Source organism: Vidua chalybeata, chromosome 3, assembly GCF_026979565.1.
Source record: "Vidua chalybeata isolate OUT-0048 chromosome 3, bVidCha1 merged haplotype, whole genome shotgun sequence".
Lineage (NCBI taxonomy): Eukaryota > Metazoa > Chordata > Aves > Passeriformes > Viduidae > Vidua > Vidua chalybeata.
The window spans coordinates 46,568,051-46,591,117 of NC_071532.1; the positions used below are offsets into that span (position 1 = coordinate 46,568,051).

The window sequence follows — 23,067 nt, forward strand, 5'->3', positions numbered from 1 at the left end:
GTCCAAATTGGAGTGGCTGCAGTTCTCCTGGAGTAGCAGATGTGGTTCTGTTGGAGCAGTGGTCCTGTAGAAAAGGTGTAGTCGAGCCAGTGGAAAACTCCAGCTGTGTCCTCTTGAGAACCTGTGGAAAGGCTGCCTCTCTGCCCAAAAATCCCAGAATATATCTAGGTGGGAATGCTTAGCTCCTCCCCACTGGGCAAAGCATCTCACAATGGGATGATGTCATTCTGGGTCATGTGGTGGGTCCTTGATCACCTGTTAAACAGAACTGGCTCCTGGAGGGAGTTATCTCTGAGTCATGTGGCAAGACATTGATAGGCCCATTAATAGGAGATAAGGAAAACTGCCCAGAAGACAACTACTACACAGATGGTAATGGAAAACATCTTGATTTTCAATCTCGGACAAATACAAACCACAAATGTGACTTCCAGATGTAACTGCACCATTAAAATGTCTGGGCTTTTGCAGTGAGAACATTGTGGGGTGGAAAAAGAGTGTTTTAAGGCATTCAAGAGACCTATTTCATTTTATGTTCACTGACTTATGTGTTGCTTTCTCTCATTTTCTCTGTTCTCTGTCTTTTGCTAGTGTACCTTTGAAGTCACAGGCTCTTTCCCATCTTTCCTGACAAAGAGAGAGCAGGAAACTCAAGCTTTTGTCTGTATTAAATACATTTGTTCTCGGAGGCACGTAATGCTGGGGATTTCATGCCTGTTTTAAACTTTGTAAGCTTATTATTTCCAAGGTCATGGTATAGAGTCAGGATGCACACCGCTCAAAACCAAACCAAACCAAAACTTCCCAAAAAACTCTGGCTACCTAGCTTCAGCTTTTTTGGTTTTTTTTACAGTGTTTTCCTGGCATATTTTCTTTTCTTACGTGTTGTTTTTGCTATTCTTTAGCCTTAGAGGCAGATGAAAGCAGAGTGATTATTCGCTTTATCTCTGTTATAGCTGCCAGGTATATCCACAGGGCAAGTGTGAGTGTGGACAGAAGAAAGCTTTCATCTGTTGCCAACCTCTTGGCATTAAAATAAGGCTTTCAATATAGAGCTACACTTGTTGATAATGCAATTTTTTAAGTAAAAAAAACCCAAAATGCACATCCCTAATGGCAAAAGTTTAAAGCTAGTGCTTTGTCTTGCAGTACTTGTAATCCTATATGTATAATCTAGTCCATATTGAGATGTGAACTTTAAATCATAAAGCAGTTAAAGTGTTAATGTTGCAAGATTGTGAGAATATTCTGGGCTGAGAGAAGTGCTTGGCTCAGACACAGTTCACTGAAGCAAGCATGGGTGTTTTCAGTAGGGGAAGGGGACCCAAGCAGGCTGTCCTGGGAGGTGATGGCAAGCAGTCAGAGCATCTGTTCTGCTGTTGGAAGTTGGCTGCAGCCTGTTCCGTGATGTGTGATCTCTGGTATACCTGACATGTGTACAAAGAGCTGTACTAGCTCACCCTAGTGAGCATCCCACCTAAATGATGCATTTGAAAGTTAAGCACTTAAGACCAGTAAGATGAAGCACCCTCACCCTTTTTCAAGTCATCTTATGTGCCAGTCAATGTTGACTGGCACATAAGATGACATGAATAATTAACTTTTAGATTCCTAAGTTAGATGAGATGAGCTTCATCTTGGCTAGAGAAACCTGTGTGGGACTGTGCTATGTGCTCAGGTGGCAGATGCATATTGATGCCTCTGTGGCACTTGCTTCCTGCAGAGTAGATTAAAAGAGGTGGTGATATATGCTTGTGCCTGCTGACATCCTGATGCCCTTGGTTGTACAGACATAGCTCATAGGGCAGGCTGAACTCTAAACACTGGCATAGCATAACCATTATAAAACTGGCAACACCAGTGTTTGCAAGAGTAACACTTTTAAATTCATTTGTCATATAAACTGGGTTCTTTTAAGAAATAACCTTGCATAGGAGTTTATACTTATGCTGCAGCTTCTTGTTAGTGTGACGAACATAAAGTGGACGTTTTTAGAAGCTCACCGCCTTGTTGTCATTTTCCAGAGCACAACATACAAATCAATATATAGTTTATAGGAAATGCAGTTTTTAAAACTATCACTCGGTCATTTCAGCTGCTGTTAGTGACAGAGGGGAGCACATGCACTTTATAGCAAGGAGTGCAATACTGCTTGTGGGGTGTTAATATCGAAAGAAAAGTGAAAAATTGAGCCAGTAGAAAAAAAGAGTGAGCTAATGTAAATGTCAACATGATAAGGCCCCTTAAACACTGTTTCATAGAAGAAATTTAATTTTCACAATGCTAAAATTTATTACTTGCCCAGCCCCATACTGGTCAGAGAGATCAGTCAGTCTGAACTGAAGTATCTCTATCCTAATTCAACTTAAACACATCTAGGTTTAATGGGACATTTATAAGGATGAGATAGAAAAGGATGGGTAAGCTTATCAAAGAAAGTATCTTCAGGGACTGATTATTTTTTTTCCTTTTTAAATGACTGGACTTGACCAAAATCAGAAACAGTCTTTTATGTCCCAGAGCCTCTTTAGGGACAACTAAGGCCAGTTTAGATCCACTGTATGATCTACTTCAGGCTGTTCTGAACCATCATTTTACTTGGGGGGAATTTGCTTTTGCATAAGACCAGCAGGAAGTGTGACTGGCAGCCTGGTACAGGCAGGAAAAATGATCTATTGCCTCTGCTGTTTGTCTTCTTCAGTAGGTATGGGTTATTTGTTATGAGCCATCAAATTACATGGTCAGAATTTTAAAATTTCCATGGCATTTCATAGACTTATGGTAGTTATGAAACATAAACTAAGGGATTTAGAGATTTTAGAGGACCTAAGATTTTAGTTAGAGGTAAGCCTTACTAGAGTTAATTAAAATAAATGAGTAGGCCTTGATGAAGTTAAGAGTTAGTAGTTAACTAATAATTGATTGCTTGTCAACACAATGTTTAGTTAGCTGGGTTTATAATGAAGAATATAGAAACTGACAAATAGCTTTTAGGAACAATAAGACAATTGTGGGCCTCCTCTGGTCTGAAACCAATTGAAGAGAGGGAATGGGAGTTCTACCAAGAGTTCATTTGTCATATTTGCATTGAAAAGGTAGAAAGGTCAGAATGAGGAAGACTTCATTTACTTCCTCATTTTGGGACCCCTCCCCATGAAAGGGACCACTGACCCATTTCAAGGAACAAGCTACGCATGCTTAATAGCTTTTGGAATGATTAGCATACGAAGTGAGGAATGGGATGTATCAAAATGATGAATAAGTATTTGTATTTTGGGTATTCAATTCTTGTGTGGATAAAAGGACTCTGTAATCATCTGAAAGGTGCGGTGTGCATTTGGGAGCTATCCCGCACGCTGCCCGGCATCGCAATAAGCATACACTTTCTAATTTAAACTGTGTCGAGAGTTTTTGTCCGTCACAGTTGGGTATCAGTACTAGAGCAATATCCATATTTCTTTAATAAATCAGTTATTGAGATAAAGATTGAAAATTATTGATTTTTCAAATGAGGTGCCAATCCTACAATGAACTTGCTGCAGCTGTTCTTTGCACCCATATAGACATAGCATTATCTTTGTATCTGAGAATTTCCAATAAGTGGGACTAATAAGATTATGTGGTAAGAAGAGAAGAGTTGACAGAGTGAACTTCTGAATACACATCAATTATATTGTATTCCATATCCAGTGCTTTCCACACTATCAGTAAGAGAGACAGTGAAGGAAATGCTTTTCATTCAGTTAATGCCACTAATGCATTAGCCCTACTAATGTAGGGCTACTAATGCAAGGACTTCCTGACTCATCAATTAAATATTGAATTTTTCTTTTAGACTTTGCTTATCTTCTAATGCAATTCCTATCTTCTCTACTTTTTTTTCCACTCTACTCAGTCATCACATCTTATTTTTAAATTCTACTGTACGTTTTTGTTTGTTTGTTTGTTTTTGTTTTGTTTTGTTTTGTTTTTTAAACATTGAAGACAAAAGAATCAACTGGTACTGAAAGTAATGATTCCTCATTTGGGGTTTCTTTGTGTTTTCATTATGTTACATAGCATGAAGTTTCCACATGGGTTTTTACAAGAGAACAAAACATAGATTTCTGTTCTTAACTTCTCTGTTCTGAGGGTAGATGCTAAATACCCTTTATGAACCTTTAACCACTGATATTAATTGAGAAATGAGAATATAACCTGATGTCGTACAAACTTAGATGAGAGAGACTGGAAAAATTAATCAACAGGAAGTACTGCATAACAAGAATTCAGCTGGAGGCAGTATGTAAAATATACCACAACTCTGACCAAGATATAATATCTGACCAGCCACTGAATACCTTGACACACAAAGGAAATATTTTCCTGGAGAATTACTGTTGGAACAGAAAAAATGTATCCTCAAGCTATCCCTCCCTTTTCCAGGCATCATTCTGATTTCCTGCTTTTCTCTGCCAAGGTCTTTTCCTTATTCTAATCAAAAGAAATGCTCATTGTGGTAGAACAGAAGTACCCAGAAACTTCTGGGTTCTTCCCCTTGAAATTATAGAATTCCAGGCTGTTGGATTGCTTGTGTTAGGTAGCATACCATGAGACACCACTTTCCCTGAAGAACTAGCTATTTCATGCAGCGACATTTCCATGCATTATTTTTAGTAACTGTTTAATACTAATTAGTTGCTTTCCCTATATGATTAAAAAATGTCATTTAGCTGATATGCTGAGTGTGTGCCTTTATTTGTTTTGGTTTTTTGAAGAAGTGACTGGAATATTCTTGAAACATGCCTGTTTGATATCAATCCTCTACACTGCCACGAGGAAATATGAAAAATAATTTCTCCTTTTCAACTACAGAATCTCCTCAGAGCTAAGACCCCTCGCTCAGGAATTCAAGAAAGCCTTATCCGGTAAACCTGGCATCAACCTTGGGTGAAGTAATAGCAAAGTGGATCTGGAGATCAATAGCTAAAGAACAATACGAAGAAATTGATCAGTGTGGTCTACAGAAAAGTGAGTTTAGCAAATAGTCTGAAATTTACCATTTGCCTATTATGGTATAGCTCAGTAACATGGCATCAATATCCTTTAAAGATATTGAAAATATGAAAAATGTGCATAAGAATCGCAATTATATTGAAACCTAAAGGAAAGGAGAAGTAGTCCAGGTAAAAAGGCCCCTAGTATGAGAACGTACCAACTAAATAAGTGAAGATGTTACAAGAACTGCTGAAAGGAAGCAAAAGCCACACAAAGAGGCTTACATTTTAACAGTTTGTGCAATTACACTTTGAAGCAATTCTCCATATTTTTATGTCTGAAGATCAACACTTGACACCTTACTACAAGTTATACTTTAGAACAAAGTTTTGTGCTCTGTGTAGTGGTAAATGGCTGATATTTATTGATCTGTAACATAAAGGAGGTGAAAGTAGAACTAAAGGTCAGATTTATTCATGCAATTAATACATGCTCAATGCTCTCCACCCCTTCAGCTCTCTCCCCAAAGAAACATTTGGAAAAATGTTACTAAAAGCCTGGGGGGAAATACCTCTCTGGAGACACTCAGAAATCACCTGGATGCATTCCTGTGTCACCTGCTTTTAAGTGACCCTGACTTGGCAGTGAGGTTGGACTGCTGGATCTTCAGAGATCCATTCCAACCCTAACTATTCTGTGAAAAAAACATAAAGTCTTTCTGTCATGAATTACATGAGATAAAATGAATTAATGTCACATGCCAGGTTACTTAGTGGTCCTGGTTCATGACCTGGGGGCACTCAGTGAGTAGGATTCTGTGATGTGATGGGATGTTGTGACATCCACAGTTCACTATGCTGTTTGCCAGCTCGAGATGCTAAACCAGGGTTTCCTCTTTTTTATTTTGTAATGTTTGCTGTACCTGTCATGCGGCTGCATCTCACATGAACTCATGTGGGAGTTAAAGGAAGAAAGCAAGGCTTGGACATGGCTGTAAGAAGACCTCTCCCTCTTGTCTTCTGTTCATAAAGGATGTCTGGAAAGAAGGGTGATAAGGAGGGTTGCTCTGCTCTTGAATTGATTGATTTCAAGAATGCTTTGGAGCAGTTCCAGAATCTAGTTGAAAAAATGATCATCCAAAAGACCGAGGAGAGTTCAGGCTTGTATACTAAAGATGATGGTAAGAAATACTAATTTGGATGGTAAAGTATAATTTTCACATGGAGAGAACATATCACAGAGGGATGATAATTTCCTTCAAATTAGTGTTCTAACTGTAACTTTTTGATTTTTACAGGAAATAGAGAGATTGCACTGTGAAAGTTCTTTTCTCCTTCTGTTAGGATTTCTGGCCAAATTATAAGGCCATGGTGATCACTCAGAAAATATAATTGGTGGAGTTGCCACATAAAGAAGTTAGCACTTGTTTCCGTAAAAGCACAAACTTGATAAATTATGTAAATACAGTTACTAATCGTAAATAATGAGGGTAAAATTTTGCTTTTCTCAATGCAAGTGGTTATTGCTGCTTGAAAAGATAATCCCACACACCGTTCAGGTGCAAAAAACCAAATCAGAATTATGGTGAGTAAAGGAAGAAAAAAGAAATGAGACATTTTTATCTATTCTTTTATCTGTTTCATGTCATACATTGCAAATTAGGTAGTTTTGAAAAGAGAAAATATTACGACTGATTTTTTTTCTTTTCAAATGCTGTAGTGAATACAATGTGAGAAGCTGGAACTTGCATGGTATTGGTATTGAAGGAGAAGTAAAACCATGGGTAGGGTGGATAAGAAAGGAATCTATAGCTTACTAGTTTTAAATTGTGTGGACATTGTTCCTCCCATACAGATGAGATAGATTATGAAAAGTTCTATACAACAACACGAACACTTTTTGGTTCAGCAGTCAAGGATCAGGATATTCAGGCCTTTTTCAGGAAGCTTATGAGCAACCTTGATGAAAGGCCAGAATGGCTTGAGGTAAGAATTTCTAAAGTTTTCTTAAATATGAAAAACTAATTAGAATTTTAAATGGTGACAGTATTTATCTGTTAATTATGTGTTGTTCATGAGTCTGTTGTTCATGAGGTTCAGGGCAGAATGAAGCACTCTCTTGTTACTTATCCTTGCTGCCTAAAGCCTAGGTGTGTTCAGGTCTTCAGTGAACTACCTCAGCGATGTGCATTGTCACTCAGGCTTCTTGACAAAATGCAAAATCTCTTATGATGACATTTGTTCTCTGAGGATAAGTCTATCTTCAGCTCAACATTCAGAAATGCTTCCCTCTTTTTCTCCTTTCCTCTCTTTTCTCTAACTTCTGCTTCCTTGCCTTTCTCCTCCCCTGTTCACAGCATAAATCTGGCCCTTACTTTGAATACAGAGCCTTAAAGGTAGGGCAGCATTTTAGTAGAGTTTTTGAACCACAGAATTCTGCATATATTATTTAGTCCTGTAGATTAATGAGATATTTGTAATCAATTTTTTCAGTCTGTAATAGTGGTAAATAGCAAACCTTTGTAAAAATCATGTAAGAATTAGGTAATGTGAAACAGTAGATCCGATTTACCCTCTTTGCATCTGTCTGCACCTATCTTAAGGATTTCCTCTGCCAGAGTTGCAAATGCAGTCTGTGTTTAATATCCCTTCCTGGATTTTTAATCTATCCATTTGTAAATTATTTCTGAATCCACCTAAGAAGGTTATCTCCATAGCACCCAGTTTTTTACATTTTGTGAAAAACTACTTTGTCGGGTTTTTTAAACATGGCGCTCTTTTTTATTTGCAAATGCTTTGAGAAATGAACACTTGCTCTAGAAATATGTCTTTTATTAAGGTATTTACCATGGCTAGTGTTTCAGGTAACTGTTGTATAAAAATTACTGATTCTTAGATTGTTAGAGCCAATCCTTATTAAGAGCACCCTTCATCATATATTACTACAAGACTTTTTTTGGTTGTTTCTTACCCGAAGACAGAATTATGCAGAAGGGATGTAACTCCCAGCACACAGTGACTTTCCAACGCTAGCATAGGAGGCATTGTATACATGGCAAATCCTTGCTGGACTTAAAGTCTTATGGCAGGGTATTAGCAGGTGACATGAACTACAAATTCATCAGCATATTTACATTTTATGTTACTCTGGAACATCATCCTAATATTGGAACCTTGAATATACCCAACCATCTGCTCCTTACGTGTTATCAACAATTGCTATCAAATGATTTCCTAATAACATCCTAAAAAGCAGTGTGTTCAGCCATTTCTATTTAGTAAAGTTCTGTGTGGGAGCATTTCTGGTTACTACCTTTCTTAACCATTGCTTTTTCTTACAGTGTCACATTAATCATGGATTTTGCTCATGTCAGCCATTAAAGATTTCCTTCAAGGAGGGCTTGGGGCAAATCTGGAAAATAGCTGACAGTCTGAAGGACTGATTGTCCTTTGTTTAAGCTAGCAGAACAGTAGCAAATTAGTTTAGTTCAGGCTCATTAGTTTATAAGAGAAATAAGGGAAGCTCTGTGTGTTTGCTGGAGTGTGGATCATTTACTCCAAAACCTTACTGAGTTTTTAATGCAGTCAGACTAGTTACCAAATTACATAATTACGTAAATAATTCAGCTACATAATTACACAAGCAAGCACAGTATGGGGTATAGTGAAATTGGTGAAATGTCTTTAGTTTCCTTTTGAAATCTGTGCACGATTTCCTTGGGATAAAATTCCCCAGAACCCTTTCTATGAGCATTTCTCAAATTTTACCAAGTCTGAGCTGACTGATGACAGTCTTTTAATATAGCTTGCCTATAAACTTTCTTGAAAAGCATGAATGTATGATAGCTAATAATTGTGTATATGGAAAGGAGGGAGCTTTGAAGTGAAAGATGAAGAGTAATTCTGTGTGAGAGTATTTTTTTTTTTTTGAAAGATGTACATCTGAATCTCTCAAAGAATGAAAATGGGAGTTCTATTGTATGACATGGAAAATACTGAACTAGAATAAAATACAACATTTTGTCTCCCATCCAAAGGGGTATTGCTTTTAGAACTCATGAATGGAAGGATATATAATGTCTATAATATGAGAAAGAAGTTTAAAAAATCTGTACAGCTAAGTGGGACTAATTTCCTAAAGAAATTACTAAACTGCTTTTGGGTACAGAGCTTGAAATTTGTAGAGCATTTCCGCTGAAAATTTCACACCCTGGAGCAGAAATAAGGTGCTTACCTGACTAGCCTGTGCAGAGATCTTTATAATGTTCAAATGGAACATTGTCAGACTTGGGGAGATGGCCAATAAAGGATTTTTTTTTAATTGTCTTTATATTACAATTCTTTTCAAGCAAATAAGAATCTACATATCTTTATGGAAAAGCTCTTCTTTGTTGGCTAAACCACTATGCTGCATTGAATATCTTTGTTTATAAATATGGAGTTGTCTGTTTTGTCTGCCTTTTGCTAGTTTTGTTTGGTTTTTTTTTCCCTAGTTGAGGTAGGTAAAACTGGAAAATGGAAATTGAACATGGTTATTTACAAAGCAAAACTGTACTAACAACTTGAAAAAATAGATGGGCTGTATTCCTAGAAGCCCTGTGTAAGCTGACTTCTTTACAAACATTAAAGAAAGATTGTACCTGAGTATCAGATCTCAGCAGTCGAAAGTCATATTGACAGCTAACGGTTAAAAGAAATAATACTAAGGTACTTACTCAAAGTATATTCAATTATTAAAGTGTGTGATAACTATTTGACTTTATACATATATCTTCCAGAAGTAGTTTTGCAATAAATTACTTGTTCGGTTCTATTTTGTTTTGCTTAGATTTTTGGCTGTTTCAGAGGAGAAAATGATGGCATGTTTTCCCCATCGAAAGAAAGCATGGTTTTGCTTGTATCTGAAAAACAGCAGATTACTCATTCAGGTGACATACTTCACCTTACATCAAAAACTATATTTTTTCTAATGCAGTATGCTGCTCACTGCATTAGAAAGTAGGATGATAAAATCCCATGTCTGTCTTTGCTGCTTCTTCTTCTTCTCCTTCTTCTTCTCCTTCTTCTTCTCCTTCTCCTTCTCCTTCTCCTTCTCCTTCTCCTTCTCCTTCTCCTTCCCCTTCTTCTCCTTCTCCTCCTCCTCCTCCTGTATTCCAAAATACTTGGGTTATTACTAAACATTGAACACTCCACTTCTCCATATTCCTAAATTATTTTGAAATTATTATTTTTTTCTGAACCAGACTATTTATTTATGCAGTTACATATTGTCTTTCTGTATTTTTTTAATATGGAGGAAGAACTGGCACACCCAGAATTACAATATTAATGATATTTAAAATTCAACATGATTAATTTAACCAAGTGTTGGATAATTTATGATATATTGCATCACTGCCTTGCATATGGCATGAAAATCCATGTCAGGAAGAGACACTGTTCTTACTATTATAGTTCTATTTGTTTATGTTTTCCTTACTAATATAGTTCTATTTGTTTATGCTTTCTGTGTCTGTAATATGAAGAGTAATATTTTGTCATTGACAGTTGTCAAGAGAAAAGATGTGATCAAGGGTATAGTGAAGGTGCCCCTTCTGCATCTCACAGTAACAGCCTCTCAGAGAGGAGTGCTAACTGTGTTTAGCAAACAGGTAATTCTAAATCAAACTCTTTTATTATTCCATTAGCAGTACATAGGGGAACTGAGCAGACTATGATCTAGCATTCAAATTTTCCCATTAAAAAAACTACATCACTTTCTTATTAAAGTTAACTTTTTCTATATTTTTAAGTACAGCAGGAAATATACATTGTTCTTTTCAATTATAAACCTACTAGACAGTTCACACAAGTTGATAGAAGATAGAGATGGCTCATATTAGACATTGTTCATAGAAGTTCATTTAATATAAAATAATCTGCATTTCTGTTTAGAAAAGGTTGCCCTAAATAAAAAAAATATGCAATTGAAATTAACTTTTAGCTACAGAGTGGAAATAAGAGAATTAACTGTTCTACAGCTACTGAAAATATCTAGAATGGACAGAGACAGTTGTTTGCAAATAAGATTTATTCAGTACAGCAACACCTAGAAGCTTGAAAGTCATGAGTTTTATAACAGTCTGCATGACACTGGCTAACAGTTAGTTCCCTCATCAGTAAAATATAAGGAGATCTGTACCATTTTAAGTAGAAATTCAGGCTTAAGATGCTGTTAAACTAAAGTTTGTACATTAATTTCCCAGATTATTATATTCCTGTTTAGTGGTATGCACCTATAGAGGCTATGAGATAGAATGTGTCACACAGAAACCCAGGCTATCGTGCATCTATGCTCATTGGTGCTTTACACTTGTACAATTTTAATGTAACCAGTTCCTTAAAATTTACTTCAGGCAATGCAGTAAAACTTTAAAGCAGCGCTAATGCTTTCTAGGGGTTTTAGCTAATTAGTGCATAACGCTTATGACAGGAGCATTTAAACCAAGAAAGGACTCCTGTGGATGATTAAATAACAAAGCAGTACTGCAGTTTTGGTAAACACTGAAATAATTTATTTGAAAGCCTGTCCTCCAGAACATTATCCCTCTTATGTACCTATGAAAAATAATTTCCCAAAGTGTAAGATTAAAAATAGCTCTTTACTTGCCCCTGCTATTTTCGAGTTGAATTGCTGCCTCTTCATAGGCTGGACTGACGTTATCTGACATCAGTGACTGCAAAGTATGTTATTTTACACCCAGCTGCTTCACACAGTGAATGAGGGACCTCAACTCCCACTTATAAAACTATGTTCTGAAAATGACTAAGGCATTGTGACAGCCCCAAGATGTGCCAGGAGAGGATTGGATTGGATATTAGGAATAATTTATTTATCCAAAGAGTTGTCAACCATTGGAACTGCCTAGGGAAGTGGTTGAGTCACCAGCCCTGGAGGTATTCAAAAGAAGTGTCTGTTGGGGACATGATCTAGCGGTAGACTTGGCAGTGTTAGTTTTACAGTTGGACTTGATCATCTTAAAGATCTTTTCCCGCCTTAATTATTATATGGTTCTATGATTCTATTTGAGGGCTAAGCATTGCTTTCTTTAATGAATGTGGGCCTAATATGACTCAACACCTGTATACAGCTTTATACCATCAGCTACTTCCAGGTTATTCCAGAATATGAGACACTTACGTTGCTCAGGTTCTCAGATGGATACTGCCTTGACCTGCACATAAAACCTGTAGGAGTAGGCAGCCTTAAGGACACATTTTAGTTACTGTAGATAAAGCCAAGTCTGATACAGTGCATGGATATCCATCTCTTGGTTAACAATACTCTTAAACTCTGCTCAAAGGTTGTCGTCCATGATGACACCTGGCATCTTACTTCTATGGGAAGAAAGACTTGCTCCTAGTTTTTTGGTTTATGAAATGTGGAATTGCTGGGATGGATATGAGGTGCCGTTGAGTAATTACTGATGAGGGGCAGGGACAGGGGCAAGAGGAGGTGAAAAACCATCTGTGGGTGTTTCAGAAGGGAAAAGGTTGAAACTGCTTTTGAAAACTTAGTAGATTTGTTAAAAGACGTAGAAGATAACTGCTGGGCGATGGTGACACTTCAAACACTTCAGGTTTTCAGCCACATGTTACACTGTCTCTCAGTAGTTACCTTTGGTGAAAGGTGCTGTACCAATGTGGTTATTCCTGTTTGCAGCCTGAAATGCTGCCTCTGCCAGGGATTTTGCCGGCACTAGTTGACGTGGCATTGGGCCAGCGTTAGCTTGGGTTTCTATATGACAAATCCTATTTCTCACAGGAGCTGGTGCTGTTTTAGCTGTCAAAAACCATTAAAAGCACAATTCCATCAGAAGACCAGCTGATCTGTACTCCATATGTTGTAAAAATGAGGAGTTTTTACTTATTTTCCTCACTTCAACATCTCAATGTAGAAACCCCAAACCAAACCAGAAACTATGAAACAATTGTGAGGGAAAGAGAAGTTTTAAATTCTTCACAATATAAAGGGCAACAGACAGCAGGCAGGTTAAGGCTCTTTCTCAGATCTTAACCACCAGCTCTTTCAGTTAGCAGTTATTGTTCTGATCTGCCTGTGAAGAGATGACTCTGTTTAGACTTTTAATTTAAGAACTACCGTGTTATTATGACAATATCTTTCTTGATTTTTCAGAGGAAGGTTCTGACAACCATCAATATTGAAGTAAGTTCTTTTTTTTTTTTTCTCCTTCCTGTTAAAGAATTTTAAGTAAAAATCAGTATGTACTCGATTGGAATAAGTAGAAACTGAGCATTGTTCTAATGCCAATTCTAACTTTGAGACTTCTGCATGATTTTTCATATGGTGCTGTAGGTCAAATAGTTTAAATTTATTCCTTTCAGTTGTTGAAACAATTGAGTAACTTGATTTCTTTCGTCTGATAAATGAAACCTCAGATAAATAAATGCTTCTTTTTCTGCCAAATTATCTTTTACCCCTTACCTCGCCAGAACTTTTCCTTCTAAAATCCAGAGCTTCAATTGTCACTGTAAAATTTAAATAAGTAAAATTTTTAGTTTGTTAATGAAAAACAGTTCTACACTTTCCTAGATAAATGATTGGCTACACAGTGTATATATTAAAACCTCGTGTTTGCCCTGGGGGTATCACTGCAGATTTTAGGTAATGAGCTTCTTTCAGATGACCTGTAGACAAGAGACATCAGTCTTAGCAAAGTGACGTGACCCCTCATCCTAGAAATCAATGTGGGTATCTTGTGCCAGGAGGCAGTGTGTTTTGTTGGTTCTCTCTTATACATTGTGGGAGTTCTGAAATGCAACAGAAGTACTCCACACCAGAGGCCCTACTACTCCAACTCAGAAAACAGGGCTTCAGTGTGCTTAATTTATTGCAAGGGCTAACCTGACCTGTGGAATAAGTGCAGAATGGTAACTGTGAGAAATATTCTTGAGACCAATAGACTTTTGGAAACTTTGACTAGAATTTAAGCTTCTCCTACAGAAGTGCTACAGGAGTGAATTTTAGTCATTCTGACTTTGCTTGTAGGAACCACTTTCTCCAGTTCAAATATGCAAAGGTAGGATCTCCCCCAGAGATGCCTAGGGAAAGACGATGGAAGAAGCTGGAGTGCTAGCCTGATGCTGCAGTGGGCTGCAGGTTCCCTTTCCTTTCTGAACACTAAGCACTTGTCTTAAAATGATTCCTCAATGAATGTGAGGGGTTCTTTGCTGTGGAAGTAGGACGATATTTGGCAGTTGTAACAGTATTAGGCACCATTGGAGGACATCTTTGCCATAAAATGTGTGAAAGAAGGGAGGAAAGATAAGAGCTCTTGAGTGACAGGATGGAATAAGAAAAAAATGAAAAGGTTGATCTAGTGCAGCTGCCTAGTTTGTCTGTCAAGTATAGCAGCACTAACAAGAGAAATTCTTATAACCCTTCCTCTGAAGCTGAAACCTGTTACTTTTCATCATCACAAGCCAACACAACAAATTAGTGACAGCTACAAATGTAAAATCATCTTTTTCAAGCCATTTAGTCATTGTTTTCTGATGCTATTATAAGAACCTCAAAAAGCCAGAGTTAACAAAGTCTTCCATAAGAATTACCAAACAATCCACAAGGCCTCTGCAGGACTGACATTTTCCACAGGTTTACTGTAATAAAGGGCCCAAAAAATCCTTGTAAATGTATTACCACTTGCCCACAGATCATTAGGAAGGAGAGAAGCTTTCTCCTGCAACAGTGTTGATATCCTCTGTCAGGATTTTGGACCCTTTACACTAAGACCAAAATCAATATTGTGTACGACAATCAAAATAAAAGTAGAAACATCAGGAGTCTGATCTCTACTTTGCAAGAGAAATTGTTTTACATTAATACCTATATAATAGGAGGTATACTTGAACAATAGCTTAATATAGGCAGATGTATATATTTGTAAATAGTTGATCTACCTATTGGGAGAATTAAAATTATTTAATAAGGTTACTTATTTTCATAAACATTCATTTCAGTTTTATTTTTATAACTGAAATTTTGTTTCTTTTGTTTCAAACCAAATTGTATTCAGGTAAAAGCTTAAATCTGCTTTACTATGGATGTTTTAGCTTAAGCTTTCTCTGCTCAGAGTGCTTTTCCAGAGTGTCATTACAGTTCGATTAACATTAGATGTTTATTGTGTCTTTTCCTGTGCAACATTTGTGCCTCTCAGGTGAGTAATTGATAACAGAGGTTGAGTCTGGTACCTCTGTAAATTCATGTATGAGCTATTCCTGGAGTTAGAACTCTCAGGGGAACTAGACCTTGTATATGCTAGTGCAGAGTATATGTGATTTATGTGCAAATGGTTTAAAATATGTACTTATGTGATAGAAAAGTTGATAAATTTACAGTGAAAATCCTTCTTTAGCTACTCGTTTTATTTTCATCAGGATACTGCTTGGATCACTGGATGTGATTTCCTGCCTAATCTGAAATATGTCGTGGCTGTAACTGAAAGCACAATCATTCTCTGGGACTATAAATCAAAAGAGAGCAAGGTACTATGTTGGATGAGACAAATGCCAAAATGAAACCTGAAAGCTGATCAGTCTTTGTTTCCAATGTACATTCACATCCCTTTGGTCTAACAGGATGAAGGCTTTTCACTTTTGTTGTTGTAGGAACTCAGTGAAACAGTGGAATTCACACTAAAGGAGGGATACTCTCTACATGCCAAATGGGAATATTAAAGTATATTAAAAGTTTGGAAGAAAAAGAAAATTTTTACACTGTGGTGCAAACAAACCCACAAAGAATTTATTTTCCATGTGTATCTAGTGCATACATGTGCATCTGTGTACCTAAAACGTGTGCATGGGCATACATATATCTCAGAATCTATTAAGAATCAAGGAACAGGTTTTACAAGGAATATAACACAGATTCTTTTTGAGGTAACTTCCTGATTTAAAGAAAATATTTCTTCATATCCTGTGTTTTGTTCAGGACTTTCTAAGATAAAAACCATTTTGATGTTAATAATGTATGTCCAAATTGTTAAAGTTTTCTTTAATGTCTTATGCATTTTTGCTGACCTGAAGCTTAGCTTTTTTTTCCTGTTCCTGGAACTTTTCTTGGAAATTCCAAGTTAGCTGAGATGATGAGAAGCAAAGTAATTATTTTTTTGGATAAGATTTTTTAGGATTTTTTTTCCAGTATTAAGAGGTTGGTTCCCAAGCTCAGACAGATCAATTTAAATCATTTTGCCAGTCCAATTCGACTTCTTGGAGGAGGGCTCAAATATTTACTCTTCACCTATTATTCTCCAAGTTCCCTCCACTCATTACATCAGTGAGATATGCAGGTATCCTGTTGATGAATAGGTGCAGCTCTCTTTTAAGACCACAGAAATAATATATGGACAGTCCTATCTCTATTACGTTTCCAATGTTTCTGTGCTACACAGACAGCATTGATGCAGTTAATTCCTATGCCATGTGAACAGTTCCCAGTTTAGGTTGACAAGGATGCTTTAATCAAATAACAGATGGAGTCAGGCAGTAGAATCAATAAACAATGTAATGCAGATGACCCTGAATCCCATTCCTGGGCCTTCTAGCAAAATACCACAGTGTCATGCAACTGTATTCATTCCCACTATCTCTGTGCTTCAAAAATTGAAACACCTGCCCATATTGGTACACTTGAAACTCCCAGGCTGTATTATTAATTAGGACTCTGATATAGATTATCCCTGTGTATTACTGCTAAATTTTGTGGTTTGAATTATTCTTTAATTTAGTTATTTCCAATTTTCTTGTAGAGAGCATCTTATTTTTGAACAGGAAACCATGTACAGTCTTAGCTAGTACACCTTCCACATTGTATGCAGAGATCCTTCCTAGAATTTGTAATTAATACTTCTTCACTGAAATGCAGAAAGCTACCTATGAAACAAAATCTTGCTGAAATGTCTAGGATTTGCTTTTAACTCCACTTCATGATGGTCTTCCATGAGTTTCTGATACCAGGAAACACTTAACACAGGGGAAGCTTGAAAAAACAAAGTCGAGATTTGAATACTGATGTAACTAGATAAGCATGATAGTTTCAATTTAAGGACCCTCATGCAATATCTAATAAACTTTCTACCATATTCCACAGAGTGATGGCTTTGTCATCAAACCAATGAAAAACTGTCTGCTCTGTGTTTGTACGGTGACTGTGGCAGATAACCTGGCTAAGGATACCATCTTAATGGGAGATGATAAGGGTTATGTTTATCTGTTTACTATCACCAGTGATGACTTCATAATGAAACAATCTAAAGCCGAAAAAGAATCACAATTTAAAGTCTTGGACTCTGAATCTTTTGACATGTAAGTTGCTTATAATAAAATATTTTCAGTCTTGCATTAGGTTTTGTTTTTAATTTGGGTTTTGTTTGCCCTAAGTGGAGGATTAGCTTCTGTTTCTAAATTAAGCCCACCTAACCAAAGAAATAATTTTTCAAACTGCGGTATGATTTGCTTGTTGTTGCATGAAGGAAATACCATCATTTTCAGTAGAAGATTTTGCAAGAGATCTTACAACTGTGAGGATGCAGAATACAATTCAAGGGGAGAATTCACAATTGCTGTTACCCAGTTTGACAAAGGAACAGCTTTATTGTGCCCAATGAGATGGAAGCATGATTGTGATTAGAAAAGAGCATGGTTCAACCCTGACTTTCTCTGTGCTTGCATTTGAGCTGGAAAAGTGGTTCTGTATCTGCCCTGGATATTAAATGTTAGCATTGGTTTTGTGTATAATCTCACTGACAAAATCCCTGTCCACCTTGGGACATGTCACAGTAGCTGCTACTGTAGCCTAATAACTTCTCCGTTTATATCCCTAGTCCTAAACGCAAGCTACATGATGACTGGGTTGGGAGGATTAAGTATTTTTCTGCCCTAAAACGTTTTGGATCCTGCTCCACAGACAGTACTAATTCATTTGTTTTGGATGACATAAAGCGATTAGAGGACTATTTGTAAGTATCTGACATCTTCTAGAAAACAATAGATCTTCTGCTTTATAACTCTGTTGGAGATCAGTGCCTCATAAGATGTCATCTTGTTATATTGAATCTGCCTTTTTTATTAGCATTGCTAATAAAAACAAAAATACAATTGTTTAAATGCTTGGATATTTTTGTGTGCTAGCTTTTGATGTAGGAGAGGACTGTCCATATATGTTGAGTACTCAGAACCCTTAAAATATGTTATGTTGACAGTGTTGTCTCCTTCAATTTCTCCTCAGCAAGCAAATTTTAGTTAAAAATTTGATTGGTTTGTTGCACATATATGATGTAGCCATTCATTTAAAATTTATAGCCAGTCAAAAATAAACTCAACTAAATTTCATTTACAGTTTTCTTTTCACAAGTTTGAGTTATACAAGATTAAACCAAGAACACAATTCATTCTAAGGGCTGTGAAGTGGTTCTACTATGCAGCAGAAAAGAGGTTATGGCCTCCTTATTTGTGCCAAATCCTTATTTATATGGCTCATCAGTGCTATTGGCTGATTTAACTGATTCCAAGCCTAATTAGTCTGTGAATTTAGAAAATTTCATAGCACAATAGATAGATGAAATTACATTTAGACAACTGAAAAATTACACAGCTGTTAAAATGAAATTAATAGTCCTAAAAATATCTGTAGATCAAATCACTTGGAAATGTCCATTTAACAAATAACTAGTTTAAAAATATGATTTACTGGTTCTAACAAAAGAAATTTTCCCAATTAACTTTGTAGCAAGGAATTGTTTTTGTACTCAAAGAGGGATGCAATGAATCTTCTCTCTTATGGGACTTAAGTTTGTTTGTCAATAATGGCTGATGAACAGCTACAATATCTTCTTGTAAAGCATCCAAAAAAGAGAGGTATGGATATGATCACAAGGTGCTTCTGTTGCAAGGCCATGGCTTGAGCAGGACTTCATAGTGCCAGAATCCCTTATTCCCATTGATCTTGGAATAGTATCAAGACTGTCCATTAAAAAGCTAATGAACAGTTATATAGGAGTATAAAAGGTAAAAATCCTTAGGAAATCTGTTAATCATACATTTAAATCAATTAATTATTATTTTGTCCTGTCAAGAGAATTAAGACTTCTCTGTTAGAGTTCTGGAAAGAAATCTTTTCTCCCTCTAAATAATAGGAAGCAAACAGCCTTTTATTTACACCTGCCTAGAAATAACAAGCTCTTTCATTAATTCCTCAAAGTTTCCAGAGTCTTATGGCAGATTTACTGCCACTCCCGTTTATGGTTTTCAATATTAATGACTACTTTAGCCCAGAGCAGATGAACTAATACTTATCTGAATTTCAAAGGAAAATATTAAAAGTATTCTCATTTAGTTCTGTACAGCTTATTTACACTGGCAGTCATTGTTTCCTGCAAATGACAGGTGTTAACCCTGCTATTGCTACATCCAAAAGCAATAAAATATTCACTCATTAGTAGCAATGGATGAAACTTGGAGAGACAAGCAGAAGGTTTAGAAGGGCCACTGAGTCAATTTCAGTCTGTGTTGGCTGTTTGAATTCCCATGCTTTAGCAGTGAATGTAGTAGAATAACTGTTGAGTTTCAGATACTTGTGATCTCTTCATGTTGACATACAACACAAAATAGATCATATAAGGACTACTCATTGTACAGTACATTATAGAGAAGCAACAGAAAAGTAATTGCACTTACTTAATGTACCATTGAGATCACAGTAGACCTTCATGTCTGAAACAAGCAAACACAGTTTCTTTGGTAGTTTTCCTCAGTAATAAACTGCTTTAAGCACACAAGCTTATGTGCAGCTTACTTTGGCAAGAGTTACCATTTTAGGAGTCTCTTTGGAGTTTGCCTGTTAAGAGATTCAGGTGTGCAGATTGGACAATTGTTTCTTTAATGGAAAGTGTACTCTGTTCCTGTTTCATTGATGCCAGTATCACTCTAAGTCTCTGTTATAAATCAATTTGCTTTTAACATGAGATTGCATACATTATGCAAACAGCTATTCTGTATACTGCAGAAAAATAAGGCAGAATGACTGTAGACCGTATTTTCTGAATATTTCTTACTTATTTTATTAATTATTGCAGACCTGTAAAGGAATTTTCTGTCCCTGAAGGAGTAAATGCCTTCACATACTGTGGAAAAGCAAAAGTCATTGTCACTGGAGGTAAGTACTGGTTTTTTTCCAAGAGATTGTTCTTGGAAAAAAATAGTGATTTTTTTTTTTATTCAAGTTAAATAATATCAAATAAAGCTGAATTAGCATCTTGAGAATTTCAACAATGGCTGACTTCTGACAACAATTAGAGGAAACAGAGGCCTTGCTTTTAATTTCTCTCAGCCCTTGTCTGAAGAGATATACTTCATGACAGGAATCTGTCAAGGGCTCCATCTGGGTTTGATTCAAGTATCATTTATATAATAAACCAGAAGAAACAGTATGTTTAACTACTCTAAGGTATCTTTCCAAGTCACCGTGGCCTTGACCAGGTTATACACATTATTCCTTGCAGTATCAGCAGAGCTTCCACCCTATTACTCTCCCACCATCCTTTCATATCATAAGCAGTCACATTGGCCCACCTTATTACTTTCCATTGGTCTCTCTGGTAATGTTTCCCCAAAGTGTCACTGTTGGTTCTGTCTCCCAAAGCAGACTGCAGAAATGGCACTCTTACATCCACTTCTTCCCTGTTAGCCAATAATTGTATGTGCCTGTCTACTGCAGTGATTGTGTTTGATGCTGCAGAAAAGCTGCTGGAGTCTGGCAGCAACCTTGTTTATATAGTCTGTCTGATGGGGTGGTGCCCTTGAGTGACATTGATGCTGCTTTTCTTCAAGTCTTTATTGCTTAAAACTTTGTTAAAATGGCAATAGCAAACATAAGAATTCTTACATCTGTATACAAGAAGTACTAAAAAATAGCCAAGACTCTGCTGTCCAAAGACAGTTTAATATACATGGCAGTATATGGGACGTAATGCAATACATGTTGAATTGTAACAGTTTACCAACAGGAAAACTGTGAAAGATATCAAAATAAATATCAGGCAGTTCTCTTGATTTTCTAGGCAAAAGATTTAAAGGAAAAGCTGTAGAAGAGTTATTAATGAAAATTTTGAAGTGTAGCCTTGGAGGAGATACTGCTTACACTGATTACCTTGTCACAAAAAAAAGTAGTCTGGAGAAATTTATTGATGACATAAAGTAGGGAGGTCCTATTCAACAAAATGTTGTCACTATTTCCTACAGGTACAACAGGAGGATTTTGCTGTAGTAATAAAACCAGGGTAAAGTGTCTAAATAGGAAAGAATGTCACAGGAACTAGAAAAAGTTTATTTTACACACTGAAAATTCTTCTTCCAGAAATAGCAGAAGAGAAAAATCTGGATAAACTTTCTAAAAAAATTATCATAGCTGTGGTAGGTCAGGCCAAAGGTCTGCCTAATGAACTCAGCCCACTTTGTCAATGACCAGCAGTAAACACTTGTGGCACAGAAAAGAAATAGGACAATCATGCAGCACGACTTGCTCTAGGTACATGTGCTGGTTCTGTTTTGCTGATATGAACCACATTTGAGAAAGAATAGTTGAATATAGAAAAGTATGTAGAATATAGAAAAAGGGTGGGGGAAGGGACCCATAACAATCATCAGGTCCAACTCTTAAGTGAATGGTCCATAAAGTGATTGAACTCACAATCTTGGTGTTTGTAGCAGCAGGCTCTAACCAACTGACCTAAGCTCTAACTGCACCATTGCACAGAGATTTAAAAAGTATATTTTCTATAACCTAGAAAAATTACAATTAACAAGCAATGCCACTGATGTCTATTAGAGCAAAAATTAGAGCAGTGATATTCAGGAAGAGTCTTCTGAATAGCGGCAGTTGCAGAAAAATATTCTCAGTTTTAAATGGAGCTTGTATTTTTAAAAAGTTTAGATTGCGTACTTGTTTGTGATGGTCAGAGGACAGACTTAGAATGCAGGAGCTCCTACCCCATCTAAACAGATCCCTAATCAGGATATTTTAGAAGCAGATGAGTTTTCTTAACATTGAATTCTAATTTGGTTTGACTTTGACTGCACAAAAGTACTGAAAGTACTTCCTTGCTTGTTCACCCACCATCCTTCATCTTGTAATTGAAGGGCATCCTCCTGCCTCTCACCCTCGTTCCCAAAGCTTAGCCCTGCTGCTCTCCTTGAATATGAAAGGAAATTATTCCTGATCTATTACTGAGAGTCCCAGAGCACAGTGGGAATGCCTGTCCAAAGACAAAGACAGGGTGGGGTTATCTCTTTCAATTTCTCTGTGAAGTTAGATCAGTCAGGGCCTACTGTGAAGCTGCACCCAGAATTTAGAATAATATTACAGGTCTTGAGAGACCCCTCTACTAAAACCTTCAAAAGCTGAGCTTTAGAATTCTGTGCTCTGTTAATAGAATACACTGCTCACAATGGCACAGCATACCATCAGGCTGGAGCACACTATGTTTGCCTCTGTATCTTAAAAGTCATCTCACTCTTGACTAATTGAGAAACACATGTTGATGATCCAGTTAATGACAGATTTAAACTATTCAAAATGAACATAAGCTAGTCCTATAAATTAGGGAGCCTGCAATTTTACCTGTAATATAACCTAAAAATGAGAGACCATAACAGGTAAATAATTCAGGAATCATAATATACAGATTTCTTAGTGACATTTTCAAACATTTGTAAAAGCTATGTTTATTTGTCTGATTTAGCAATTAACATAAAAGAAAAATCCAACCTTTGATTGCAGGCTAGCTTCTAAAGTATTCAGCAGGAGTAAATTTGCTAAATATTTTAGTCAGTCCCAGCTTAATGTTATTTGGGCAGGTGTTTATACCACAAATGGAATGTTACACACTGTGATGAATTATCACTGTGACTATTTAAAAAGTCGGATTTTAACACAGTCTTCCGTCATTTATTTGTATTTGATTATGCTCATGAGTTTGTCAGTACTGGGATACAACCTAATTTTGTCTTCTAGATATTTGAAATTTATAAAAAT

General features: G+C 36.6%; 1 protein-coding gene across 5 annotated transcripts in view; it reads left to right on the forward strand.

The window, feature by feature from the left end:
• WDR64 (WD repeat domain 64) overlaps positions 1 to 23,067 on the forward strand; it is a 66,737-nt gene that overhangs the window by 3,331 nt on the left and 40,339 nt on the right. For all 5 annotated transcript variants that reach the window (XM_053938652.1, XM_053938653.1, XM_053938654.1 and 2 more), the window contains 10 exons: positions 4,855 to 5,010; positions 6,009 to 6,157; positions 6,832 to 6,962; positions 9,805 to 9,904; positions 10,524 to 10,627; positions 13,153 to 13,182; positions 15,414 to 15,521; positions 17,128 to 17,342; positions 17,861 to 17,995; positions 20,111 to 20,190. In XM_053938652.1, coding sequence (XP_053794627.1) covers positions 6,010 to 6,157; positions 6,832 to 6,962; positions 9,805 to 9,904; positions 10,524 to 10,627; positions 13,153 to 13,182; positions 15,414 to 15,521; positions 17,128 to 17,342; positions 17,861 to 17,995; positions 20,111 to 20,190 — 1,051 coding nt within the window. In that variant the 5' untranslated portion in view covers positions 4,855 to 5,010; position 6,009. The remainder of the gene's footprint in view (positions 1 to 4,854; positions 5,011 to 6,008; positions 6,158 to 6,831; positions 6,963 to 9,804; positions 9,905 to 10,523; positions 10,628 to 13,152; positions 13,183 to 15,413; positions 15,522 to 17,127; positions 17,343 to 17,860; positions 17,996 to 20,110; positions 20,191 to 23,067) is intronic.